Here is a 27,943-nt window from a genome sequence, read left to right as displayed (position 1 = left end):
ATTTTTTAAGATGGAGATTACTTTATTACAAATATTAATTTGAAATGAATAGTGTGTACTTCAAAGTCTTATGATTTGTGAATTAATGTGCTATGTGTTGCGATACATGTGTTGAATATTAAGTACGTTAAATATGATAATTTATATTACGTATTTTATAAATAAATACTGGTAAATTAACCGAAAAAGTCAGCGACCTTATCTCCGAGCGACTTCGCCTTATCTTTAGCTTTGTTATATGATGATTCAATTTTATTTCCCATTCTTCTCCAAAACGATACGGTTTCCATACTGTCAGTACCATTTACGAATTCTTCCATAGGTGATTGTTCTGTTGCACTTTCTACCACAAAATCTTGCTGTTCATGGTTTACTCTACTTTGTTGGAATGCTGGTTCCTGTGTTTGTTGATGTTGGTGTGTTTGCAGCTGTTCAACGTCTTGATAAGCAAAATTTTCAACCTCATTTGCTTCATTTGTTAATCCTTGCTGTTCTTGCCAAGGTTCTAACCGACCGACTTGTGGATTCCGTGGATCTTGGGATTGATGCCTATTTAATTCCAAATTATCTGCATATTGATGCCCGAATTCTAATGTTCCCACCTGTTGATGCTGTTGGTTCTCTAAGTGATCGTGACCGCTTAATAGAAAATCTTCAGTATTTTGCGGTTGTTGTTGCTGTCTAAACTGTGATCGTCCTGCTTGTTGACTAAATGGGTCTTGGGATTGTTGTTGGTTATCTAGTCCGAACTCTCCAACATCTTGTTGTCCAAATATTAGCCTACCTGACTGTTGGCTGAAAGGGTCTTGAGACTGTTGTTGAGTGTGTTCAGCGTCTTCTTGTTGCCCAAATTCTAATCTTCCTGCTTGTTGGCTAAATGGGTCCTGGGATTGTTGTTGGTTATCTAGTCCGAACTCTCCAACATCTTGTTGTCCAAATATTAGCCTACCTGACTGTTGGCTGAAAGGATCTTGAGACTGTTGTTGAGTGTGTTCAGCATCTTCTTGTTGCCCAAATTCTAATCTTCCTGCTTGTTGGCTAAATGGGTCCTGGGATTGTTGTTGGTTATCTAGTCCGAATTCTCCAACATCTTGTTGTCCAAATATCTGATTACCTGACTGTTGGCTGAAAGGATCTTGAGACTGTTGTTGAGTGTGTTCAGCGTCTTCTTGTTGCCCAAATTCTAATCTTCCTGCTTGTTGGCTAAATGGGTCCTGGGATTGTTGTTGGTCATCTAGTCCGAATTCTCCAACATCTTGTTGTCCAAATATCTGATTACCTGACTGTTGGCTGAAAGGATCTTGAGACTGTTGTTGAGTGTGTTCAGCGTCTTCTTGTTGCCCAAATTCTAATCTTCCTGCTTGTTGGCTAAATGGGTCCTGGGATTGTTGTTGGTCATCTAGTCCGAATTCTCCAACATCTTGTTGTCCAAATATCTGATTACCTGACTGTTGGCTGAAAGGATCTTGAGACTGTTGTTGAGTGTGTTCAGCGTCTTCTTGTTGCCCAAATTCTAATCTTCCTGCTTGTTGGCTAAATGGGTCCTGGGATTGTTGTTGGTCATCTAGTCCGAATTCTCCAACATCTTGTTGTCCAAATATCTGATTACCTGACTGTTGGCTGAAAGGATCTTGAGACTGTTGTTGAGTGTGTTCAGCGTCTTCTTGTTGCCCAAATTCTAATCTTCCTGCTTGTTGGCTAAATGGGTCCTGGGATTGTTGTTGGTCATCTAGTCCGAATTCTCCAACATCTTGTTGTCCAAATATCTGATTACCTGACTGTTGGCTGAAAGGATCTTGAGACTGTTGTTGAGTGTGTTCAGCGTCTTCTTGTTGCCCAAATTCTAATCTTCCTGCTTGTTGGCTAAATGGGTCCTGGGATTGTTGTTGGTTATCTAGTCCGAATTCTCCAACATCTTGTTGTCCAAATATCTGATTACCTGACTGTTGGCTGAAAGGATCTTGAAACTGTTGTTGAGTGTGTTCAGCGTCTTCTTGTTGCCCAAATTCTAATCTTCCTGCTTGTTGGCTAAATGGGTCCTGGGATTGTTGTTGGTCATCTAGTCCGAATTCTCCAACATCTTGTTGTCCAAATATCTGATTACCTGACTGTTGGCTGAAAGGATCTTGAGACTGTTGTTGAGTGTCTTCAGCGTCTTCTTGTTGCCCAAATTCTATTCTTCCTGCTTGTTGGCTAAATGGGTCCTGGGACTGTTGTGTACCAAATAATAAATCCTGAACATCTTGTTCGTTTTGTTCCCCAGTTTCTATTCTTCCTGTTCGCTGGTTAAATATATCTTGATGTTGTTGATCACTGGCTAGTAGACTATCAGCTTCCGACTGCTGTTGTCCAAATTCTAATTGTCCATGTTGATTCCATGGATCTTGGGATTGTTGTTGGCTGTTTTGTAGTAGGTCTTGGGAGTGTTGTTGCTGTTGTCCAAACTCTAATCTTCCTGGTTGCTGATTCCATGGATCTTGGGATTCGTATTGGTTGTCTAGTTGCAGAACTTGAGAGTTCTGTTGTCCAAATTCTAATCGTTCAGCTTGTTCATTCCATGGATCTTGGGATGGATGTTGACCATCTAGTAATAGATCGTGGGGATGTTGCTCTTGTCCAAATTCTAATCTACCAGCTTGCTGTCTCCATGTATCTTGGAATTGTTGTGCTTCTTGGCTAAATGAATCTTGGGATTGTTGTCGTTCAACTTGGACATTCCAGGGCTGTTGATTTTGCTGAAAAGGTAGATCAAGTGGCTCGGCATCTTGGAATTGGTTTGCTTGCGATATACCTGTAGGTTTTTGATTCCATCGAAAATGAGATTGTTCCTGACTTTCTGAACTTAAGGATGTGTCACCTCGTTGTTGTCCAATGTGCTGGCTTTGGTCAGAACTATTTTCTTCACTTGATTGCGAATCGACAGGAGCACCCATTATTGGATTGGTCATCAACATCCATACTGTTGCATGTAAGATGATGTTGAACCTGAAAATATATATGAAAAAGCCGCAGTTTAGTTTCTGACAATAAGATATACCATGTTCTATTTTAGAAGCTTTAGCATAATTAAATCGATGTTATAGAAATAAATATTTACTAAGTTCACTTCCAATAAACTATATGAAACCTCATAAAGAGGAATTACCCTTGCGCCTAGCTCTTATTGCACTGTATTATTTTGCTTGTTAATTGAAGCTTAAAATTCATTGCTCATAATTTGAAAGAGAAGTATAAATATGGACAAGTCAAAGAATATTGAGGTACTTCCGCTAGCATTTCTAGCACCATTTTCTCCAATAAATGAATTACATAATGAAGAAAGTGGGAGGAAACGGGACTACCCCGAGAAAACCCACGCGCTCGGTGTTTGTCCACGACAAAGTTCACTTGGTGCGAGCTGGGATCGAACCAAAGACCCGATGCAGTAGAGGTAAACGCTCTACCACCGAGCCATCGTGACCCAAGATGTATGTACACTCGCCTAGAAACCAGTACCACTCAACGTATCCACACCATTGTAAACTTCTGTGTATACACTGTAAGATTTTCTATCCTTTTTCTTCCTTTCGTCGAATTTTCTTTCTACCTCGAAAACTGAGGATAGTTTATTGGAGAGTGAAAATGAAAATTTGCAGTTTTGATAACGGCTCTACAATATGGCGTAAATCATTTCTCATTACAAGATTCACGAGTGGTAGTTTACTCTTGGTATTTTTTTTCTTTCAAAGTTTGCAAAAACATCTCAAGCGATTTTGTTCATATTTCATTAAGGTGGATCACCACCCGGAAGTCAGTACATATTTTAGTCCCTTGCCTTAACTACTGCGCAATGAAACGTTACATATTATAAATAGTGTACTATAAGATAAAGTCATGTTTCAGCTACAACGCAAGACACATTCATTTGGTTATGTATTCTGATATCGAGAAAGGTAACAAATAGGAGATAAAGCTTGATTCGTTTTACAATGAGCACACAAAATGGTACTTGCTGTTAGATCTTACTAGAAGTGCTCCGTTTTGTAAAATGTTTATTTGCGTGTGTAAAGTATTTTAAGGTAACAATCTTGTCACGAAATAGATATATTGTATGACCGTTTTTATGTTTGACCGTTCGTGTTATGTTTCATATTTTATTTAAATATTAATTTACATTTAAGAAAATAGATTTTGAGACGAAACTTGCATAGAACGCCATAATACGTTGTTGCCAAATTTGTATATTTACTGTAGTAGTCACAATAAGAAAATTCCTGGATTCTAGCGTTGTAGTTCGAGAAGAGGAATCGCGGTAAGAGTCGAAAAATAATTTATCCAGTAAGTATCTAAGCGGAATTACTCCCTTTATTATCTGGCATCAGTAAACACTCGACACTATCTGGCAATGCCGCACTATTCAAGCAGCGTTTAGCTTAGCACCGAGAACACCTAGTGATCCACCTTAATAATCCTATAATGGCGTATGATATTTCTTCTGGAGAAACCGACAAGGGATGGTTTACTCATCGAGGAAGGGGTAGTTTCGGATGGTTTTCTCAAAAACCTACTCAGCCGATTTTGTTCAGACTTCGTAAATGTTTCATTAACTACCCTACAGTGTGGCGTAAGCTGTTTCTCCTGAAGATATCTACAAAGGATAGTTTATTTTGAGGGAGAGTTTTGTTGTCTGACTTTTCTCAAAAATTTACTCAAGCGATTTTGTTGTATTTCATAAATAGTTCAATAACAGCTCTACAATATGACCTTTGCTATCCTCATGAGAAATCCACAAGCAATAGTTTAATCTTAATGGTGACTTTTCTTGGAATGTTTCCAGCAATATACAGAGTGTTTTAAAACAAAACTGACAACGCTTGGGAGGTGATTCCTGACACCAAGACAAGACAAAAAGTATACACCAACCTGGGTGCAGAAATCAGTCATTTCGGAGTTATGGGCTGCCGAAAACATGAAAAAAATGAACTTCATAGGTTCATAGCTCCAATACTATGGGACATACCGTAGTCGGGTCAAGACTTCACTTAGGAACTAGTATGTGCCATATCCAAATATCCATGTTTTAACTGCAGTACTCACGCAGCAGTTTTAATAGAGGGAGTTTGGCTACGGGCATATAATATAAAGTACTTACCAACTACCTCTACAAAAATTGTAGTGGAAGTACCACAGGATTTTGAAACATGGATATTTGGATAGGGCGAAGATACTAGTTCCTAAGTGAAGTCTTCAGCCGACTACGGTAGGTCTCATAGTATTGGAGCTATGGACCTTTAAAGTTCATTTTTCATGTTTTTGGCAATCTATAGCTCCGAAATGACAAATTTCTGCGCCCAGGTTGGTCTATACTTTTTGTCTTGTCTTGGTGTCAGGAATCACCTCCCAAAGTCGGTGTGTTTTGAAACACCGTGTATATTGTAATTTTGCTTGTATTTCATAAATAAATGTTTCAGTAATAACTTCATTTAGTTTAACAAATGAGAGTGAAAAAGATTAGTACGGTGGTCTGTACCTTTTACAATATTAAAAAAAATAAAGGATAAACTGTAAATAACTCAATGATCAGGAAAAATATTTATATAAAAATAAGTGAGAAACCTACAATGGAGTATACTTTCTATACAGGGTGGGGGCCGCGGTTCTATCCCAGCCCCCGCCAAGTGAACTTTGCGTGTGCGTGGGTTTCCTCGGGGTTGTCCCGTTTCCTCCCACTTTCTTCATTCCACCATTTCATTTACTTCTCATAATCACCATCTTCTTTAGCCCAACCGGGGGCCGCTGTGGCTCAGTGGTAGAGCGTTCACCTCTGGTGCTTAGGGTCCCGGGTTCGATCCCAGCCCCCGCCAAGTGAACTGTGGTGAACAAACACCGTGTGCGTGGGTTTTCTCGGGGTTCTCCCGTTTACTCCCACTTTCTTTATTCTACCATTTCATTCATTACTCATCATCACCGTATCCTTTAGCCTAACCGTCATAACCGTGGGACTAAAACTCGAAAAGATTTCATTTCATTTCATTTCTGTACAGGGTGGCCCATTTTAATCTTTCCATGGCAATATCTCGAAAACGGTTAAACATAAATGAACTGAACAAAAACTCAAATAGAAAATACCATGGGACAAATCGAATGGTGATGTCGCGGTGCTCCGAGGGCTGCTCTTCAAGGGGGCCCGGGGCCCAACTTTAAAATTTTAATTGGAAACATGGGGCGAGTGATACCTCATTCGAGAGATCTTCAAACACTAAACAGAGTTGTGACAAAAGATTTTTCATATCGGTTGCCGTATTCAAAATAGCCGCTAAGACATGGCGCCTATATCAGATTAAGCGTCTAGTACCGCTAATATGAAAGCGGTTGGAGATAAATGAACAGAACAAAAAGTGAAACAGGAAAATGACATAAAGCTGGTCGAATGATGTCGAGGTGACCCTCAGGACCGCCTTTCATGGGGGCCGAGGGCCCAACTTCAAAATTGTCAATGGAAATATCATAGGTCAAGTGATATCCCGTTCGATAGATCTTCGAAAACTAAAAAGTGTTGTGGCAAAAAGATTTTTCATATCGGTCACCGTATTCAAAATGGCCGCCAAGACATGGTGCCTGTATCAGATAAAACGTCCAGTACCACTAATATGAAAACAGTTGAAGATAAATAAACAGGATAAAACTCGTATAGGAAATCATAGAGGGTATTTATCATTCCACGCCTCGAGAATAATCCAACGGAGACAAAGATTATTAAAGTATAAGTGACATAATGCTAAAGAGGAAATCTAATTATTAAAAAAAATTATCTTTCCGATGTCCCTCCGTAAGTGGGTGAAGTGGAAATGAATGGTAAAATCTCAAATGAGAACCCCACTTTTACTTGCAATAGGTATGGTTTTTCTGAAACACTTGGGTGTACAAGTGACTGGTACTGTAATGAACCAATATTCTGCACAGGGTCGCTTTTCCGCTTTGGCATGCTAAGCACGTGCCTAGGGCGCAGAGAAAAAATAAATACACCGGTGCAGAAAACGTCATATCCGGTCCTGGTGAGCTATCTGGTTACAAACAAACCAGATCACGCAGCTAATGTAAATGTGATACATATAAAGCTAACCAAGAAAGTTCTGCCGCTTTTTGTGAAGGTCTGTGTTCAATTGGCCCTCATACCGTGAGTCGAATGCGGATGGAGATAAGGCGAAGATCAGTTGTTGGTGTGGGTATATCTAACATACTACCTGGTTGTGGCAGTTCAGTTACACCGTGAACTTGCGTAAGGATAGAGAGAATATAGGACTTCCACAGAGCGTCATAAGGGCAGGTATGCTGTACGAGTTCAAACTTGGGTCAAACGCCGCTGCAACGGACCGGAAGATATGCCAGGCCTTTGGTGGGGGTGTCGTGACTACGCAGACAGTGCAGCGATGGTTTAAGATATTTTAGGACGGTGACGAAACACTTGAAGACCCACCACGTACCGGGAAGACCAACACATGTACAAAATTAAGATGTTCAGGCAACAATTGAGGCGAATAGTGGCCAGACGTGTAAGGAACTGGGATTATAATTCAGTGTGAGTGGAGAAACCATTCGTCAGTACCTCCATCAGCTTGGGAAGCACTACAGGCTAGGCCGATGGGTCCCACATGGCTTTACTTCGGACCAGAAGGCAACGCGAGCAGATACCTGTGTTTCATTGCTGTCTCGTCTGAGGAAGGAGCCATTTCTGGACAGGGTGTTGACATACGATGAGAAATGGGTCCTGTACGAAGCTTCACGGCGCCGTCATCGTTGGTTAGCATCCCATGAACCGATTCCAAAACAGCTGAAACTAGCACTGCACCAAAAGAAGGTCCTCCTGTGTGTATGGTGGACTGCTCGCGGTATCGTGCATCGGGAACTGCTACCAACTGATCAGAGCATCAATGCAACTGTGTATTATCAGCAGTTGAGCCGTGTTCAAGAAAAAATCAAAACTCTGGAGCTAGCACTTTTGAATCGCAAAGGACTCCTCCTGTTAGAAGACATCACTAAGTCCCACTTGGCTAGGATGACCCGGGACACAATGGGAAACTATTACTTCCGCCATACTCCCCGGACATTCCACCGTCCGATTATCTCCTGTTCCATTTCTTGGACAATCACCTTAGAGGACGCCAGTTCAAATCCCTAGTAGAGGTGCAACATGCACTTGATACCTTCTTCGCTTTACGCCCCACCAAGTTCTGCCGCGATGGAATCCATGACCTTCCAGAACGTTAGCAGAAGGTCGTCAATGCTGATGGGGCTATTTTTGATCTTCCAGGTGTGTCTTAGGTGACATATCGATGTTCGAAGGATGTGGTAAAAAAGCGACGGAACTTTATTGGTTACTTTTATATAATTTTACTTTTGTTAAGTGAAAATAGAGATTTATATTTCTTGATAAATAAGAATACTTAAGGACTGAGGGGTGAAAACAAAGTATTAAATATACTAATATTAAATACGTGTTTTCTGCTATTAGCAGACAAAAGCCGAGACTGGAAATGATTCCTTATGCACTTTTTAATTATAATAATTTACGAGAAACCTATAAATGCAAGCTCGGTCCATATAAAACTACTAGTTTGTCACACAACATGATAAACTGAACATCAACATGATGAAAGAATAAAAAAAAGTAAGAAAGAAAACAACAATTATAATATACTTTTATAATATGTCACCAAATACGATGCCACTATCCTTTCTTTACGGCTGCCGGTTGCCAGTTCGGGGCATGGGGTGTTCATAGGTATGGATAATGGAAAGAATCTTCAAAGAGCAAAAACAAAGAAAGGGAAAAGAGTAAAAGAGTTAAGGGAAAATCCCTCCCGAACCAAAACTGACAAGGTAATAAGTGAAGGTGAGGGTGTGCTGGAAATGGAGGAGGGGCGTAACAATCTGAAGTGCCTAGGGCGCCGGGGAGGATAAAAACGTCCCTGATTGTCCAGATGACTTTTGAACAAAACCAACGTTTGTACACGTTGTTCTAAATTTGCATTGTTCTACAAATTGGTTTCGCACTTCAGTTGATTCATTTTTGCACAAATCATTGTCTGCAGTCAAAGTGGAAGGTACCATTTAACAAGAATTTTACCTACTTTTTTTCCCATTACAGACATCTATCTCTTATAAAAACACATTTCAGATAATTTTGTTGTTTAGATATAATTTGCAAAAACTAAGTTTCTCATTTGCAATTTCACCGTTCCTTCCCGTCCCGCTTCACTCAAGGAGGACGTTGGAACGATGATTTTCCAGAAAAGAGATTTCCTCCTTTACATTATGGCACTTTTACTCTAATCATCTTTCCCTCTGTTGCAACATTTTCGAGCCCTGGAATGATAAACACTCTCTGTGACTTTCTATAGGAATTTTATTCTGTTTATCCGTTATTACCTTCAACCGTTTTCATATTAGTTGTACTGGACGTTTAATCTGATACAGGCACCACGTCTTGGCGGCCATTTTGAAAACGCTGACCCATATGAACAATCTTTTGCCACAACGCTGTTTAGTGTATGAACATCTATCGAACGAGGTATCACTTGACCCATATTTTCGTTTAAAATTTCAAAGTTGGGCCTGGCCCCCATGAAAGGCGGCCCTGGGGGTACCGCGACAACATCATTCGATTTACCCCATGGCTTTCCTATTTGATTTTTTGTTTGGTTCATTTATGTTCAACCGTTTTCATATTAGTGCTACTGGACGTTTATCTGATACAGGTAATATATCTTGGCGGCCATTTTGAATACCGATATGAAAAATCTTTTGCCACATCGCTTTTTAAAGATCTATCGAACGAGAGGTGTCACTCGCCCTATGTTTCCATTTAAAATTTTAAAGTTGGGCTCGTAATATAAAATCACGGAATTTTTAATAAATACTAATTTTAAAATGATAAATTTTGAACCGGACACGAGTAGTTGGTAAATGAAATATTCTAATAAAGGTGGTCTCCCTTGAAAATAAATTTGGAAAACGCTGTTCTAGTATATCACATCACATAAACCAATTACTCTATTCCTGCTCCTTTTTACTAACTTAATTATAAGCCATGCCATTCTGTGGGATCTTAATTGAAACATAAAACTTTATGCCTCTTTATGAAATATGAACTTTGAGCTGTTTTCGACAATTCAGTTTAATTAAAAGTTATATTCAACAATAAATTACTGTTTCTGAATGTTTCCGAGAGAAATGGATACGTCATATTGTAGGATTTTTCATGAAATACGGAGAAGATCGTAATAACCGTATCTTCTTTTAAATTTTGAAGAGAGTGGAGAGAAAAGAGTAATGCTAAAGTATGAGATTGTTGAACTAAAGAATCTGTATTGCAAAGATTATTCATGTTTAATGTATCGTGTATGTAACAAAATTATTAAAAAAATTACTTTCAAAAACATAGATTTTGCAATTTACGCACACGTACTGCAATATAAAATTTTGTGAATCTCCATGTATAATTGTATTATCTCGATGTATACGCGTTTATTCATTATCACGCAAACAGACATAAGCAATCAAGATGAAGGACGCGCGAGATAAAACCTCTTAGTTTTAGGGGGCTTAAGAGTTCTTTAGAACTTGCTTTTCTTTTGATTCATAATTTAGACGCGAATAGTAAAATAATTCAAGATATATGTTAGCAATAATTAAAACTGTTGAAATATTCTGTGCAGAGTTGAAATATTATTGTTTAAGATTTTCTAATTTCTTTCCTACGCTGGAAAGATTTACTTTAGAAACACTTATGACAGGAGATAGGATCGAATTGTTAATAACTTCGATCCAAAATTCTGTTAGTATCAATCCAGCAAGGGTCTTGTCGTTATTGTATCTATTGAAATTTAAGCAGACTTTTGCATGTGATGTCAGAGGTGAGGATAACGACTGATTGGGGGACAAAGCAATTTTAATTTTGAGTACATGGTTTACAGATAATATGTACGTGTACTAGTTGTAACTATTGAAAATTGCACCGGTAATGATTTTGACCTTAGTACGATAAACCCAAAAATGTACATGCGCCGATTTAGAATAGAGAGAATGATGATGAAGCTATGCTGAATACGAATATGATTATATTTTAGCTGAAAGTAATGAATAATTGCATATAGGTGTCATATACTGTATATATAAATAGGATACAGCAAGAGTATCTAATTCTGATGTTTCCCTGTATTAAATCTCGTTGCTGATATATGTATATTAATGACCAATTAATATGATGATTGTCTAACTTTCATATTTGCAAGGACTACTACTTTGCCTCCAAGTACAGCATGCGTTAATGATCATTATTGTTCTTTCACTCATAGAGTTGATGTTCTTATGGTTTAATAAACTTATAAATCATCGAAATCTTTGGATTTATGGTACCTGTGTGTACGTTTCATTGTATGGTAAACAGTAATCTTCTCTGCTGAGGGAACACCCACGTCTGTATTCCGATCCTCGTTCTTAGGCCAAAGTCTGAAATTCTCATTAATTAATAAATTGTTGAAGATCATCTCACGTGACGTCAGCATGGCAGGAATCACAACAGTGTATAGACATAAGAGACTATATACTTTAATAGGAGACACATTTACAACTCTGTACATAGTGAAATTTATTATTTACTTCACTTTTTATAGTTTGGAAATAACATGGTTTAGGGCAGCTCTGTAGAATCAGACGAAGAAATACTTAGTACTCACCCATATCGTACAGTATCATATGCATCTCAATCTAAATTCTGAAAGCTCAGATAAGGATTCTGCTGAAGAAAGTACTGTTTGTTTTATTTTATTCGCAAAATATCTTACATGTTTCTGATTTGTATATGGAATTCGAATTAATTTAAAAGTTTTAATAGTAAAGGAAAAGCACCAAAACCGACATACCATTTTGTTTTTAGCTCATAAAGCTGAACTGAAGGACTGTGATTATGAAGTAAATATATTTCTTTAAACCAGCAACATTCCTCAATAAAATTATGTAACAAGTTTTAAAAGTTGTCATATATTGCCACGATTATCACGATTTGTTCAATTGTCTCCGAAATCATATTCTTAGAAACCAAATCCCAAAACCGACATACCTTCAGAAAATTATTATGTTGCAAAATGAAAAGAAGATATCTTTTTAAATTTGTATTTTTATATCCTTGTATAAGTTCTGTTACACACAATAGTAGGTTTACTTGTAAGATACTATTTGATCTGCACCTATTTTGTTCATTAAAAGTATAAATAAGTGCTGATAGAAATAGTCGCATCGTGGTATTAGGCACAATTCACAGTTCTAAATAGTCTACACATTATGGGTATTTTGTAAGTTAAGTAAGCATTAAGAGAGAATATCGCTTTGGAATTACACATTCTAAATCAATGACAATAATCACTTCTTGAGAGGGAGGATTTTTCCTGTTGATCGGGTAGTGCAACGTACGTTTGAGAACTTCGAATCGCAGAATCCAGATATCTTTTGCCCCGAAATCGTAGTTGTTGGCTGAGCAATGACAAGTGTGTGTGGTGGCAGACAGGGACTGTTTTGATTAACCAGATTGTTTAGTTTTCTTCCATCCCAAGTGAGTCATATCCAAAGACTCACGTGGAATGGACATTTCATTCGCACCAATCTGTACGCATTTCACTAGAATTTAACTTCCTCTACCTTTTGGACTGAGAGATCCATAAGGATATACTTCGAAGACCATTCGTGGTCCGCAGATCACAGTTTGAAAAACGATGTATCAAATGTTAAGTTTCTCTGAACCAGGTTAAAATAGGCAAAGTATTAAAGTCACTGAAAATACTCTTTTGTTCCATATTTGGAACACATTTTATGTGGTATATACAGAATGTTTCGTTTCGTTTTAAGCAAACGGTCCCTCACGTTTCATTGCAGTTAATGTGCTTTCTTAGTCCCTCTTATTCTTCCTATAATTGAGTTATTGAAATCATAGAATCGTATTCTCTGGAACAAAAGGCCCAAGATTTCAGTTTCATTCCATTACCTCTGCCGGTTTAAAGATTGTGTAGTAAAAGAAGCATTCGTCTGTTGCATCACCCACATTGAATTCATGCACTAGTAACATATTCTAATTTGATGAACCAGCCACAAAATGCTTTGCCATTATGCTCAGCTGCTTAAAAGAAATGCATCCTCGTAACGTCTTAACCTTGGTTAGGCAGTTAAAAAAACTACCTGCACATCTAGGCGTGTCTACAAATAAATAAATAATAACTAAAATATTGATCATGTGGTTTTTGAATGATGGTTCGGCTAAACAAACGCCGAAGAATAAAAGCGCTTTTTATTTTTAGAGCTTTACTCATTTGAACGTCCTTGGTGGTAGTTGTGGGAAATTATCTGCACCTATGGTTTCTTCCTGGAGTATAAAATATAAAATGTAAACTTTCTCCAGTATATATAAAGTGGATATCGAGCTACAATTGAAATGGGAACAATTAAATGCTGTTTTCTTAAATATTGGAACTGCAACACTCTATGTATGGCAGTTCATGTGTGTGCAAGGGGATTAATTCATATAGAATATGTAAATGACATACTTCACTGCCAAATGTTTACAGCAAGCTGTTTCAACCTATTTTATATCACGACAACCTTTTTATCACGTCCTCTTGCCAGTGACTCCATAAGTAATTTCCGATTTGTGAATAAGTATTTTGATTATTGCTGCTTATCTCGTACAGCTGTATTTGTATTTTTCTTGTATTTTCAGTATTCAGTTTTTTAAAACCATTGTTATCCTTTTTTTATACCATTTTTTTTAACTATTCACTGTTTGTTTAATTAACATTTTGTTTAATATTCTTTACCGCATTTGGCAATAAGTATGGAAATAAAAATGTGTGTGTCAAAATAAGAAATTTAATATTATAATCCGCTACTACTTCCTAATTACATCTTTTTTTTTTTCGTCTCTCTTCGCGACCCCATGTATTCTTCTCGCGATGCCCTAGATGTACTGATCTTAGGTTGAGAAACCCCGGTTTAGAGGAGATATATATGAATGGGATAGCAACCGTTCTTAAACTTCATGTTGGAGGACCATTTGGTATGATGCGCATTTTGCGGGACCTATAACCATTTCTTTAATAAGAAAGAAAGAAAATATTTTCGGTAGGCCATGTGTGGACAAACTTTTTGATTCAGTGATTCAATTGCCCCAGCCTATGAAAATCTTCAGCGATTTATCTACGTGTGTGTAAGACGTTAAGAAAAATTTGATTATATAAAGACTCATTGTGACTGTCACTGGGACTGCACTTTCATTCCCCTTAATTTACTTTTGGGAAGAAATCGGAGTTGTATTTCTTGTTTTGCAGAGTGGAACTATAGCTTTCCAAATCGCCTTCCTTATCAGAACAACACAAGCTTTACACAACAAACACATTCATTTAACATCTGTTATAACTAGACATCGGATTTTTATTCATATTTTATTTGCTTATATGCATCTCTGTTAAGCGGTAGGGGTTTCTAACAACAATAATGCAGCTCGAATTCGAAGTTTCATAGTGCATATAAATGCATATTTCAAAGGTAGTGCATATATTAGTACTTATGAACATATTCTATAAGTTTTTTATTCAGATATATGCTTGTAGCATGAATAAATCCAGTTTTACTTTGTATTTTCAATGCATTTAAATGTATATGGAACAGAACGGCTTTTTATATGGTAGGATGGAAGAAATGAAATGAAATCTTTGAGTTTTACGTCCCACAGTTATGCCGGTTAGGCTAAAGGAGACGGTGGTTATGAGAAATTAATGAAGAAAGTGGGAGGAAACGGGAGAACCCCGAGAAAACCCACGCACACGGTATTTGTCCACTACAAAGTTCACTTGGTGGGGGCTGGGATCGAACCCAGGACCCCAAGTACCAGAGGTGAACGCTCTATCACTGAGCCACCGTGGCCCCTGAGGATGGAAGAAATGGCTAGTTGATGGAAGACTAATGATGTTAGATACCGACCAGCAGAGCAAAGACGCTTACAATTGCCAAGACGTTAAGAAAAATTTGATTATGATAAAGACTCATTGCAATACTATATTGACATCAATTCAGAAACAAGAGACACGAGGAATACTGCTCAGTGAATGCTTAACTCTAGTTAAAGAATGTTCAGCACGAGCTGCAGTGAGTTCCTGGTAAATTCGGGCGCTCTGTGGAAAAGAAATTGGCTGATATTCTTGTCAGAAATACCACCTACAAACAATTGAAGCCATGTAAAAATATCTTCAAGAGTTAGATTTGAACTTTCTAGAAAATATACATACTAAGCTGGCTTCTATCCTAAATATTGTCCAGTAACATTTGTTGATATTGACAGGTCACTGTCTGGCCACAAAATGTCACAAACTGACACACTAAAATGTAGAAGAGCATCTCGTGATGTACTGTAAAGTTAATTACAGGAAGGAATAAATCATAAAAACGAAACTTTTCTTTTGTACAGTGGAAACACGTAGAAAAGTGAGGCTCGTATCATTTTGAGCGAAGTAAATGCACTAAAATAGAATTAATGAAGAAAAACTAGAGATCATGTTCTCATATCACTGTGTTCATTTTAATTCATAATCTGCTTGTTTTTTTTTGTTTTTTTTTAATATAGGGTATATGCACTCTAAACATTATAACAATAAATTCTAAAAAGAAGTTCCTGAAAGATAAAATACACTTTCAATGTTATACAGGGTGTTTCAAAACAATACCGATAACGTTTGGGAGATGATTCCTGAGACAAAGATAAGAAGTATGTACCAAGCTGGGTGCACAAATGCTTCCTTTCGGGGTTATAGGCTGCCGTAAAGGTTCATAGCTCCAACACTATGGAATCTACCGTAGTCGAATCAAGACCACTTAGGAACTAATATGTGAGCTATCCAAAAATACGTGTTTCAGAATCTTGCGGTACTTCCGTAATGATTTTATAGTGGCTACTGGCATATAGTCTGAAGTACTCACCAACTATCCCTATAAAAATTGTTGCGTGAGTACCTGATGATTCTGAAACTTATTTTTAAATAGCGCATATAGTTTGTAAGTGAAATCTTGATCCGATTACGGTAGGTCCCATAGTTTTGAGCTGTGGATCTTTAAAGTTCATTTTTTTTTCATTTTTTCTGCGGCCTATAACTCCGAAATGACGGATTTCTGCACCCAGGTTGATCTATACTTTTTGTCTTATCTTAGTGTCAGATATCACCCTGTACCCTGTATTTCATCTACAAAACTTTGTCACAACTATGCTGCATGTTTGAAAATGCTGTCTTTTATTCCATTGTTAGTGCATATTGCAACACATTTAACAGCATAGTTGCTTGCATATTTCATGGATTTTAAGTGCATAAAAATCCGATATCTTGTTATAACAGTGGAAAAATAATAGTCTCAGTCTTCATGAAAATTGTATGTTTTCGTCTTCTAATTCGAAATAATTTTACCTTAATTGAAACTCAATTTAAGAAAAGAGCGTTCACCTCCGGTGCTTGGGGTCCCTGGTTCGATCCCAGCTCGCGCCGTGTGGACTTTGTGGGGGGGGGGGCAAACACCGTGCTCGTGGGTTTTCTTGGGGTTCTCCCGTTTCCTCCCACTTTCTTCATTCCACCATTTCATTCATTTCTATAATCACCGTCTCCTTTAGCCTAACCGGCATAACCGTGGGACGTAAAACTTAAAGATTTTTTCAGTTAAAAAAAACATTGCAACAAGAACAAAAATGTAAATGTTATTATATAGCACAACATGGTTACCATACTTACACAAATATTTTTCTTAATGAAGTTAAATAAAATTTAGCTTGACTTAACGCACCCCCAGAGGGACCCGCACATCACAGTTGCTTGTGAAAACCAGACGCTTCAAGAAAGCGTATAAACGATGCTGTGGCATCGCACTATAATTGCATTGCGTATTCAGGGGAACCAGCTGAGATCCTTGATTGTTATACAAACATTTTCAGTTTTATATAGGTAAACTTACCTAACTTCGTGATAGGTAGGATGACAAAAAATACACATTTACCAATCGCCATTTATGTAGGTTAAATGTAATTTCTATATTAGGAAGTCCAAGATGAACACAACTGCTCTAGTAAAAGAAGCGCAAACAACACAAAAGAAAAAAATATACATGTATGAGCTATCTAATTTCGTGATAGTATAGCTTACTCCTTGAGGGTGTGTACCTAATTTCGAGATACAGTAGTGTACTCCCGTTACATTGTCACCGTCTGTTTCACTGTCATTTGTCATTGCACATATGCTTCACATGAAAATGGTTATGTCAGATGAATTAAGATTCTGGCACCTTGCATGAAACCATTGTAAACAGAAGCAGCACTGTGTCCAGTGCTACGATTCTTTGCCGAATTGTAGCTTTCGTTGCAATTAGCGCACAAGTCATCAATTTGTTTACGCTGACCTTTGTTCTTTTTAGCCGGAAAATAACGTTGCACTATAATGACATTTGTCGTCGACGTTGTAACAGGAAGATGAACTTTCGCCTTCGTGTCTCGTCTAGCTTTTCTGCTAGAAACAGTATTGTTTTTGTCAGGCAGCGTTAAATTCGGTACACGGAGAAGACTATTCATTGGTGATGTAGAACTACTGGTCGAAGTGAGTGATTCATTCTCAGCGCATACAGACCTAATTGGGCCGAAGGAGAAAAATGCTTTAATGAAGGAAGGGTTGAGCAGAGAGTGAAACTCATAACGACCAAGTTTCCTGAAAGGGTTACCTTCTTGAAATTCCCGTAGTGTTTCCTGCGATGCTTGTTTCAGAGGTTTGTAAACGGAAACGTCCAGAGGTTGCAAAATGTGGCCGGTATGAGATGGTATTGGTTACGATGATTACATCGTTTCGAGATGCTGTCCAGTACCTCGGGAATCACGTGACTAGCTTGGGAATCCATGATCAAAATTACAGGCCGCTCTGTGCCAAGATTCGTAACAAATGACTTGAACCATCGTAGTTCCGAATTAATCCAGCCAGTCTGAGACTCAGTTACAAGCGCATTGGGAAGTTTACCATTCTTCAGTGTGTCGATTATTCGCGCTGCTTTGAAAATAATCAAAAGGGGACCAAATTCACCGGCAGCATTCACACAAGGCAACACTGTGTGGCTCTGCTTTGTCAGCAATTACACGATTGTAAATGTACTTTTTGCCGACCCTGGTTACAATTTTGCCAGATTTCGCGACGTAGCGAAGCCCCCTCTCATCGCAGTTCCATATCAGACTCAGTTTGATTGTTTGTCCTATTGTATCATAGCATTGCTTCAATTATTTGTAAAAATCATCTCTCACGCGCAGCATTGTTGAGTCGGTAGTAAGACAAATTTTCTGTGGCGACGACTGAAATCACGCCACCATTTCCAGCTTGTACTTGTTTCCTCGTCACTGAATGGAAACTTTTTTTTTTCCCCACCAGATTGTTCTGTTGCAATTTTGTACGCCAGATATCGAATTCTATTCACTGTTAAACCAAACCCGATTTCCTACATTTGGATAATGGTCACTAATTTTATTTCAATTCCGCTGAAAGTGCAAATGGTCGTCTCCACTGCTCATATTGTCTTTGTCTCCATCACAACGGTTCAAGTAGTCTTTCAGTGTGCTCCATGTGATATAGAAGTGTTTGGCTGCTTCATAGATAGTCCATTTGTCTTCTAACACTTTTGCACAGTATTCTTAACACTGTCCGTCGAATAGGTGTGCCTTCTTTTGTTGACTTGCCCAGTTTTCTGTTGTATTTTTCCCCGTCTTTTTTCACACACTTAAGTTGTTCTGGAGCCATCCTGGTACACAATTTCATAAGAATATGATGCAATTTGATAAGCGTCTTTTGCTTTACAGTTGCACTACTATTTCAAGGTTATATATAAAATGATAACCAGAACGTTTTTAGAGCAAACGTCTGTAACAAGAGCTACACAATGACACCGTGCACGCACACACACAATATATATATATATATATATATATATATATATATATATATATATATATATATATGGTTTTCTAAAGAGATTTGACTGAGAACCGCTTTCTACCCTGTACACCAACTAACATCCTGAGTGAAGTCCGCGCGGTAACAGTTGCCACTACAAAACCTTTTCACCACATGTCGATATTCCTGCTCTCTCTTGAGCACAGCTGTAACTCTATAATGCATACCTTCTTCTGTGAAGAAATTTGTCTCATATCACGAAATAAGGTAGGTTTACCATATATATATATATATATATATATATATATATATATATATATATATATATATATATATATATATATATATATTTTAAGAGGAGAGAAAGATTAAAAATATAAATACTTTATTATTACGAGTATCATGTAAAGAGGGAAAACCACAGTCGAACTGACGCATTCCATTTAAATGGAGAATAATGAGGAAAGGGAAGGGAATACCGAGATTTTATTTGGAACCTGAACATGGAGGAGAGCTCGACATGTTTATGTAAAGGGAAGCATTGTCAAAGAAAGAGTAAATATGTATTGTACGAAGTAAAAAAAAAAAAAAGTCCCACGGTTATGCCGGCTAGGCTAAAGGAGACGATGATGATGAGAAATGAATGAAATGGTGGAATGAAAAAAGTGGGACGAAACGGGAGAACTCGAGAAAACCCCCACACACGGTTTTTGTCTACTACAAAGCTACAGCTTGGCGCGAGCTGGAATCGAACCAAGGACTCCATGCTCCACCACTGAGTCACCGCGGTCCCTTGTACGAATTAAAATATTAAGGATACATTATTTAGGCTTCTGCATATTCCCTCATCAAATATTTTTGTTTACACCTATGTATATAAAATGCAACTTGTTTATTGTACAATATTTACATGGCTGCTTTACGGTATTTACTTGGATACAATGATTAATTTACGATATGCTCGTTGCAACATTCAAGAAGAAATTAAAACTATATTTTTAAAATATTGTTTTTTAATTGTCGTTATTTTCTCATATATTTATTCTATCACTCAACAAATTCAATGATGTGAGAAAATATGTCAAGTTCTTTATTAATTTAATTAATAGAAGAATTCTCAGGCTATGTTGTTCACAAATCAGCGTTTATTATGGACAATAACACCGGTTTATTTGCATTGTTTATATAAAATGCTTTTCTTTCCAGAAAAAAAATATATTTCGTATAACTATATTCCAGTTTAACTTACCGAGGACGGTACAGGGCGTACTTCTTTATACATGTTCACATTTCTCTTGTTCGTTGATGTATTTAATTTTGTTTTTCCCACAGTAGTTAGTTAACTTCAATCTTCTCGAAACAGAAGAAAATGTAAATACTTCTCTGTCATGAAATATAATTTTAAAATTCGTCAAATGTAATTTTCTGGAGATATTCTTAACAAAACGAGAAAATAAATGCGGGGATGTACGAGATGTGGCACACACACACAAAAAAAGAGAGATTGGCCCAATAAATCATTGTACTTACAGAATCAGTTCTCCCTAACACTAACACCCTCAAAGTAGTCCCCTTCAGCATTCACACACTTCTGCATTCGGAGCTGCCATTGCTGTTAACAGCTCTGGAACGAGGTATTTTTGAGGCCCTTCAGGAGATTCTCAGTTTTCGCCTGAACCTCTTCAACTGAGGTAAAATGGGTTCCGTTTAAGCAAGATTTAACTTTTAAGAAATAAAAATAAAGTCGCATGGAGCCAAATCAGGTGAATAAGGAAGATGCCCTATCACAGTAATGTTTTTGCTGGTCAGAAACTGCTTGACAGATAGGGCCGTGGGAGCGGGTGCATTGTCCTGATGCAACAGCCATCCATCACTTCAAAACTGTGGCCTATTTTTCCTATTTTTTTCACAAAGTATTTTTAGTACTTCAATGTAGTAGTGTTGATTAACAGTTTGACCACTGGGAATCCACTCAATCATTACACTTCCATTAATGTCGAAGAAGATATTTAACATTGCCTTGAATTTTTATTTTAACATGGATACTTTTTTGGGTATTGGGGATTCTGGAGACTTCCACTTCATCGACTGGTGCTTACTTCCTGGGTCAGAGGTAAAAATCCACGTCTCATCATATATTACAAAAAATTCCAACAAATTTGGCTTTTTTGCAATGCGTTCTAAGATGTCCACACACACGTCTTTACGGCACTGTTTTTGGTAATCGGACCGAACTTTTACAGCAACCTTTGCACAAGTCTTCCTCATTAATTCGTCAGTTAAAATGCGTCGAGCAGCTTCCAACTCCGCCACTGCACGAACACTTAATTTTCGGTAACCCGGGATCACATCACGAACTTTGGCAATGTTTTGATCTGTGATCGCTGACCTTGGGCGCCCAGCACATTCATCATCTTCCACACTGTCACTGTTTGAAATGTTTTCCGTGGCTGATTTCTTAAGTTTCACAAGAAACTTGGTTGCATGTGTTCTCTCAATGACGCAGTACACCCTTACCAAGGCCCCCAACTGACTTGATCGGTTAATTCGAAACTGGCAACATGCATAGAGGTGGTGGAGATGTCACCAAAACAGTTGTTGCCAACTCCATTGTTTTTTCAAGCTTCACACTTAATCTCATTCTTTTTTGTGTCATACCTCGTATGTCGTCATTCTGTAATCCACTTGTTTTGGAGGTGAGATTCTACAGAGTCTTCCAAAAGTCCTGCAAAAAAGTAAAAAGCTGTAACTGTAACCATTTATTGCATTCGCACAAAACTTTTAGTGGATTTGTAAGAAAGTCTGAAAGTTTGTTTCCAAGCATTTTTTTCAACGCCAAACCTCCAGCTGAGCACCATTTACGTCCAAACATTGCTGAAGTCTTTTCGGGAATCTAGGAATGGCATTTCGACGTGCTTCATCCGTAATACTCCCAATCACATCACGTATCTTCTTCCGGAGGTCCTGAACATCTTTCGGTTTTTGCTTGTAAACTTCTGTATCATTTTCTTACGAACGATATTGTGTAGTGTTGTCATTGGCACTCGCAGCTCCAAGGATCTGCGTTTCAACGATTTCTTTGGACTTCACAACACGATTTGCTGCACGGACTGAATCACATCAACACTGGTTGTTGGCCTTCCGCTACGAGGCAAGTCCAAGACACTTCCGGTAGCTAGGAACTTATCTTATCGTACCATCTCTTGATACTTGAACCTGCAGGTGGTTGTTTCTGATATTTTTGTCGAAATTTTCTTCTCACCAAAACACTAGATTTTAACTCACAAAACCACGCCACACACTGCGCTTTCTCTTGAGTAGACGCCATCTTTGTCACGTGATTTGCGGTTATGACGTTAACGTTTACATCCGCTCATTGTTGCCAACAAAAATTTTAACATTTCCACTAAATATTACAACCAAAATACAAAATTATAAGTAGTACTTTCAAAGTTACAGCTTTTTACTTTTTTGGCAGGACTTTTGGAAGACTGTATTGTGGAGAAAGACTTTATTTTCTATGATCACCTATGTGCACACGGTAATGGCTCTGGGTTCAAGTCTCTACTTGGGTTGGAGTTTAAAAGCAAAATACCGGGTGGCTTTATGTACACGTTTTGGCGCGGGAAATACGAGTTCGATTCCCGTTGAGATCTCGTGGTTTGGATCCCATGTTAAGCTCTAGATCTATGTCTTATATAGCTTCACTGCTGAACGGAACGCTAATCAGTCAATCTATCAAAATTCCAGGCAATGTGAGTGTCACGGACAAAATCGTGCCGGTCGTTCCAATTTCAATCGGGAAAAGCATTAAATGTACGGAATGCGAAACACATTTGACACTGGTAAATTATGTGGAATAAAACTGGTTTGCTTCTAATCATACATCTTATTTCTATACATGAATCAGCTACCATGTAGTGAAATAGTTAGTACTTGTGATCCCGGGTACGGTCCCCGATAGAAGAGCATATTTTTCGGTATTAATATACAAGCTACATGAATTAAGAGGTAGTTGAATCTGATCAAGAAAGTGAGATATAATTACACTGGACGTTGGTGCACTGACCACAAATCACCTAGCTGAATATGCGTCATCTGACTCACAATAAGCCTTTGAGATATAGTTAAGGAAGTATAATAGATACGATATAGATTAAGGTAGTATAACTTGGTAAAGAGCCGTTAGCTTCAGTGTATTTTCAGGTTTCGAACTTTAAAAAGATGTTTCCAGTCAATTTCCTAAATATGCCTACAAATAGAAATGTAAGAAAAAAAGAACTAATTTAAAAGAAACCGAAGTTTTTCCCACGGTTTTTACCTCGGAAATTTTTCTCCTTTTTAAAAATATATTTTAACTTTAATGAAGAAATATCACTGTGTATGATGTCTTTCTTTTTTCATTATAACATGAAAAACGTTTAATTAGTGCATTCTTTAAAAAAAATGAGAATTTCATTAATCAAGAATAATTGATCACTTGATGAAAGGAAAAGGGAAAATTGGTGGACTCAGTTGGATTTATAGTTCAGATTATTTGTAGAAATGTTACATTAATGTTCTACGACAAAAAAAAAAAAAAAAAAAAAGTTTTAGTGAAGATGTAATAGTATTTGCAGTAACTGTTCTGAAAATGTAGCTATTAGTTAGACTTAGTGTGTGTGTGTGTGGGGGGGGGAAATATCCTTTAGAATTTATGCATAAACTAAAAATTAAGTTAGAACTTCTGCCTTTTTTATTTTTTTGAGCGAAACCTACCTTTTAAACAGAAAATTACGAGGGACAAATATATCTATCTACATACATAGAATTTATTGAGGCCATTAAAATTCGAGTGGCAGAAGGTTGAAAACTTGATACAGAAAAATAATAAATAATAATAATAAATACAGTACTCCGTGGTCTAATGATTAGGGCGTTATTTGTCTGCGTAGTCCCGGGTTCGATTCGCGGGCGGTGCTTCCCAATTCGCCGTCCACAGCGTTGTAAGGTAAACTGGGGAAAGTACATGAATAAAAGACGTAACGTCTAAAACGACCCTGCATATGTCTGTTAGAGACAGGGCACCACAACGCACTGAGCATCTGTTCGTCACTAGGCTGAACGTACTTTAGCCTGTCGCTAACAGATGGCGTTGGAGCGACTCAGTCCCACAAGGGGCTGTAACGCCAAGTGGTTTGGTTTTACTAATAATAAATAAAAAAAGAAAAAAACTTGTACTATCGTCAATCTAACATCATACTCAAAAGAAACTTAAATTAGATTCTACAGGGTGTCTATCGGTTACGAAAGTCATGAAAAAGTCACGAAATCAGAAAACGGTTATGAAGGTCAAGGAAAAGTCACGAAATTTAGCTGTTGGGTCACGATTTTTTTTTATCTGTTCAAATATAGGTATAGACTGGAAAATTTTGTTCTATAAAACGTCAAAATTCATGATCAAAAATGTCTATGGTCGGCATTAACCCTTATACGGGCAAGACATTTTTGTAACGTAAACGGGCAACCGGGGCCTGTGAGGCCCAGTATATATTTTAAGTGCAGAATACACAAAATCAATGCCTATTGTCACTTACTGTTTAGACTAGTCTAGAATGTACCGGTATATATTTTTGTCAAGTAGCGAAACTTCGTGTCACGCTTTTGTAAGCCGCCAAGCAGAATAGCAAATCCGGTCCAGACATTTTTGTAACGTAAACGGGCAACCGGGGCCTGTCAGGCCCAGTATATATTTTAAGTGCAGAACACTCAAAATTCAATGTCTGTTGCCGCATACTGTTCCGACTAAAGGTTACAATAGTCACGTGTTCAATATATAATTATGTGACAATTTGATCTAATATTTGACAGGAATTTCACTAAAGTTATACGGGGCCTCCTAGGCCCCGGTTGCCCGGCTACGTTAGGAAAATATTTTCAAATTTAAAAAAAAAAAAAAAAGCTTTACCAACTCGATATGTTCATGACTTTAACTTCGACAAAAGATAGAAGAATTCAGTATTTTATGTCTTCGAAATATGTATGGTTATTGAGAAATTTTAGAAAAATGAAGCTACTGGGCCTGGGAGGCCCCGGTTGCCCGGATAAGGGTTAAACACTACCAAATCATAAGCAAAGTATGGTTCTATCGCATGCATGAAAATTCGGACCAATTCGCAAACAAATTCGCACTTGAGAATGTTACTAAATTTTATAGTTTGGGAAAGGGAAGGTCACGAAAAAGTCACGAAATTTCATTTTGGAATTTTAGTAGACACCTGTTCTAATAAAGTATCTGAAGCTGACAATAAAGTGTTTCCCGGACGGAGAACGAGACATAGGCGGCATTCTATACCAAAACAAACATGAGTTTGCATCTCTTTCTTAGCTATGAAAGTTTATTTGTTGGTTGCCAGATTGAATTTAAGCAACCCGTAAAAAACACACACATGACAGGATGTATAAGTTTCTGGAACTCAGGAGGTTATATAACCAACATGACTGGTATGATATGCTGGGTTGCATAGCAAACTGGCCAGAATGAAATAGTTGAATACCAATGAAGATTGCCAACCCCAGATTGAGCTAAAAGAAATTCTTTTTAATTGTAGAATCCGCTACAGGAAAATATATGGTACTTGAATTAGAAGATCGTAAAAAGTCAGAAAAGCTAAAATTTTCGTTTTTTCTTCCAAAACCCTATTTTTTAATTAAAAAAAAGCACAACCCCCGAAATGGCTTTTATCATATCTAGTTACAAACATAATTTTTTAAAGCCTGCTTGCGCCAAGTGGACTTTGTGGTGGACAAACATCGTGTGCATGAATTTTCTCGGGGTTCTCCCGTTTCCTTCCAGTTTCTTCATTCCATCATTTCATTCATTTCATATCATCGTCTGCTTTAGCCTAACTGGCATAACCATGGGACGTAAAACTCAAAGATTTTATTTTTTTAAGCCTTAGAAAGTTTTAAATATTCATGAAAAATCATTTTTTAGGAAATTTAAAATAAAAACTACGAGTACTATTGTTTGGAACTGAAATTAGTCAGTGTAAAAATTAAGTCCTCCGTATAACAGTATTTTAAAAACTCGTTCTCACACAAGAACTACTGCGTGCATCGAGATTGGTTTTGGTAGTATTTTTTGCCAACTAAACCCACAGCGGCTAAAAGATTTCTGCTCTTTTGTATGTAACTTCAAAGCTTGCAACCGACTATTTATATATGATGGAGTTTACGAAATAAGGATCTCTTTACGGCTTTAAATCATCAGCACATTTTGAACATGTTTCATCATATTTACACATAGAACTTACATGCTGATTCCAATTGGATATGAAATGGAGTCATAAGCTTTCATTACTTCACTGGTATTAAGGGGGTAGACTACTAAATATTTTTGAAAAACTAATAATTTTTCTTTTGCCCGTTTTTCGTAAGTGGAAAGAGGTAATAAAATGTAACTTACTACAATAATAGATAATGTTATTCTACACCCGAAAATACGAATCGGGAGAATTTTCAGTGTTGCCATCCATAGAAATTACAGTGTGACCAGAATTTGAATTACTCAAAAATCTAGATAAAGGCAGCGACTAGAAAAATGAACTCAACGGTAATTGATGACTTATCATGCTGTCTACCTTTCTTGTTTACTACTTTTTAAAAAATGTTTCTACTTATTTTGTTATAACTTATTTATTTTGTAATAATTTATGTAAGTTTTATAAAATAAATAGAAATGTTATTTAAAAAGTAGTAAACAAGAAAGGTAGACAGCATGATAAGTCATCAATTACCGTTGAGTTCATTTTTCTAGTCGCTGCCTTTATCTAGATTTTTGAGTAATTCAAATTCTGGTCACACTGTAATTTCTATGGATGGCAACACTGAAAATTCTCCCGATTCGTATTTTCGGGTGTAGAATAACATTATCTATTATTGTAGTAAGTTACATTTTATTACCTCTTTCCACTTACGAAAAATGGGCAAATGAAAAATTATTAGTTTTTCAAAAATATTTAGTAGTCTGCCGCCTTAAGTAGCCGTCTATATACACGCCAACGACTTCATTCATTGTTCGTTTCGTAAAAGCACGTTCTCCTCAACACACGGACGCTATAGTCCCCTTACAGGCCCGTAGCCAGCCCAAAAATTTAGGGGGGGGGGCCGATCCAACCATATTACCATATTATAGTTCATTTGCAAGCCTACCGTGAAAATTTTAGGGGGGCTCGACCCCTCTGAATACGGGCCTGTCCCCTTATCGGCTCTATCTTAAACTGCATTTATTAATGAATAGATAAAAATCTAAATAGTCTGAAATCACTGTAGGTGCTATAATAGCTCCATACCAACGTAACTCCAAAACACATTATCAAAGAAATAGTTGCCTCTATAATCCTAGTGTGTGTATTTTTATGTATATATATAAATATTCAGAAACTATAAAAGAACAAGTATTCAGTGTTAGTTGCATATGCATCATTGATTTATGCAGTATAAGTAAGAATGTGAATGTTATAGAACATATTTAAAATTATATTTAAAAGAAGAAAAAAAGGGAAATTTATTTAGTTCAGTTTTCACGCATCGTAAACTGAAAGGCGAGTTATTCATTTTTATTTTCAGTAATATTTTGTAAACTGATGAATCTAGTAATTGTTCCGTTCAATGATATTTCATTACCTAACAGCATGCCTAGAAGAACTAACTTACCTGATAGCATGCGAAGTCATTCTTGATGGACTATCGAAGTTAATACTGTTAATGCGTCTTGAGTGGCGTTCGTCTCTCACTAGGAGTGATGTATATGGATAGTTCGACAATCAGCCACAGACTAGTTTGTGGTTTTGCAACAGATTTGTTTATAGCTTGCATCGCAATTATTTATTTATTTATTATTTTTTCGTCCGTTTCTTTTGCATATATTGTAATTGCGTGTGTTAGTGACAACTAGGCCGTTCATATTTCCAATTTGA

General features: G+C 37.3%; 2 protein-coding genes across 2 annotated transcripts in view; one reads left to right on the top strand and one right to left on the bottom strand.

Annotated features, from left to right (window-relative positions):
- Window positions 1-27,943, top strand: part of spel1 (DNA mismatch repair protein spel1) — a 275,109-nt gene that overhangs the window by 47,783 nt on the left and 199,383 nt on the right. The gene's annotated exons all lie outside the window — the stretch shown is intronic.
- Window positions 2-27,864, bottom strand: LOC145663156 (uncharacterized). Its single transcript, XM_081729482.1, has 2 exons — window positions 27,681-27,864; window positions 2-2,985 (listed from the first exon to the last, which is right to left on the bottom strand). Exons 1-2 carry the CDS (start codon window positions 27,698-27,700, stop codon window positions 177-179), a joined length of 2,829 nt encoding a protein of 942 aa, XP_081585608.1. The 5' UTR covers window positions 27,701-27,864; the 3' UTR covers window positions 2-176.

This window comes from Thermobia domestica, chromosome 1 (assembly GCF_964235325.1).
Source record: "Thermobia domestica chromosome 1, izTheDome1.hap1.1, whole genome shotgun sequence".
In the NCBI taxonomy this organism is placed as follows: domain Eukaryota; kingdom Metazoa; phylum Arthropoda; class Insecta; order Zygentoma; family Lepismatidae; genus Thermobia; species Thermobia domestica.
Note: the sequence above shows the minus strand (reverse complement) of the source record. Positions and strands in the feature narration are given on the sequence as shown.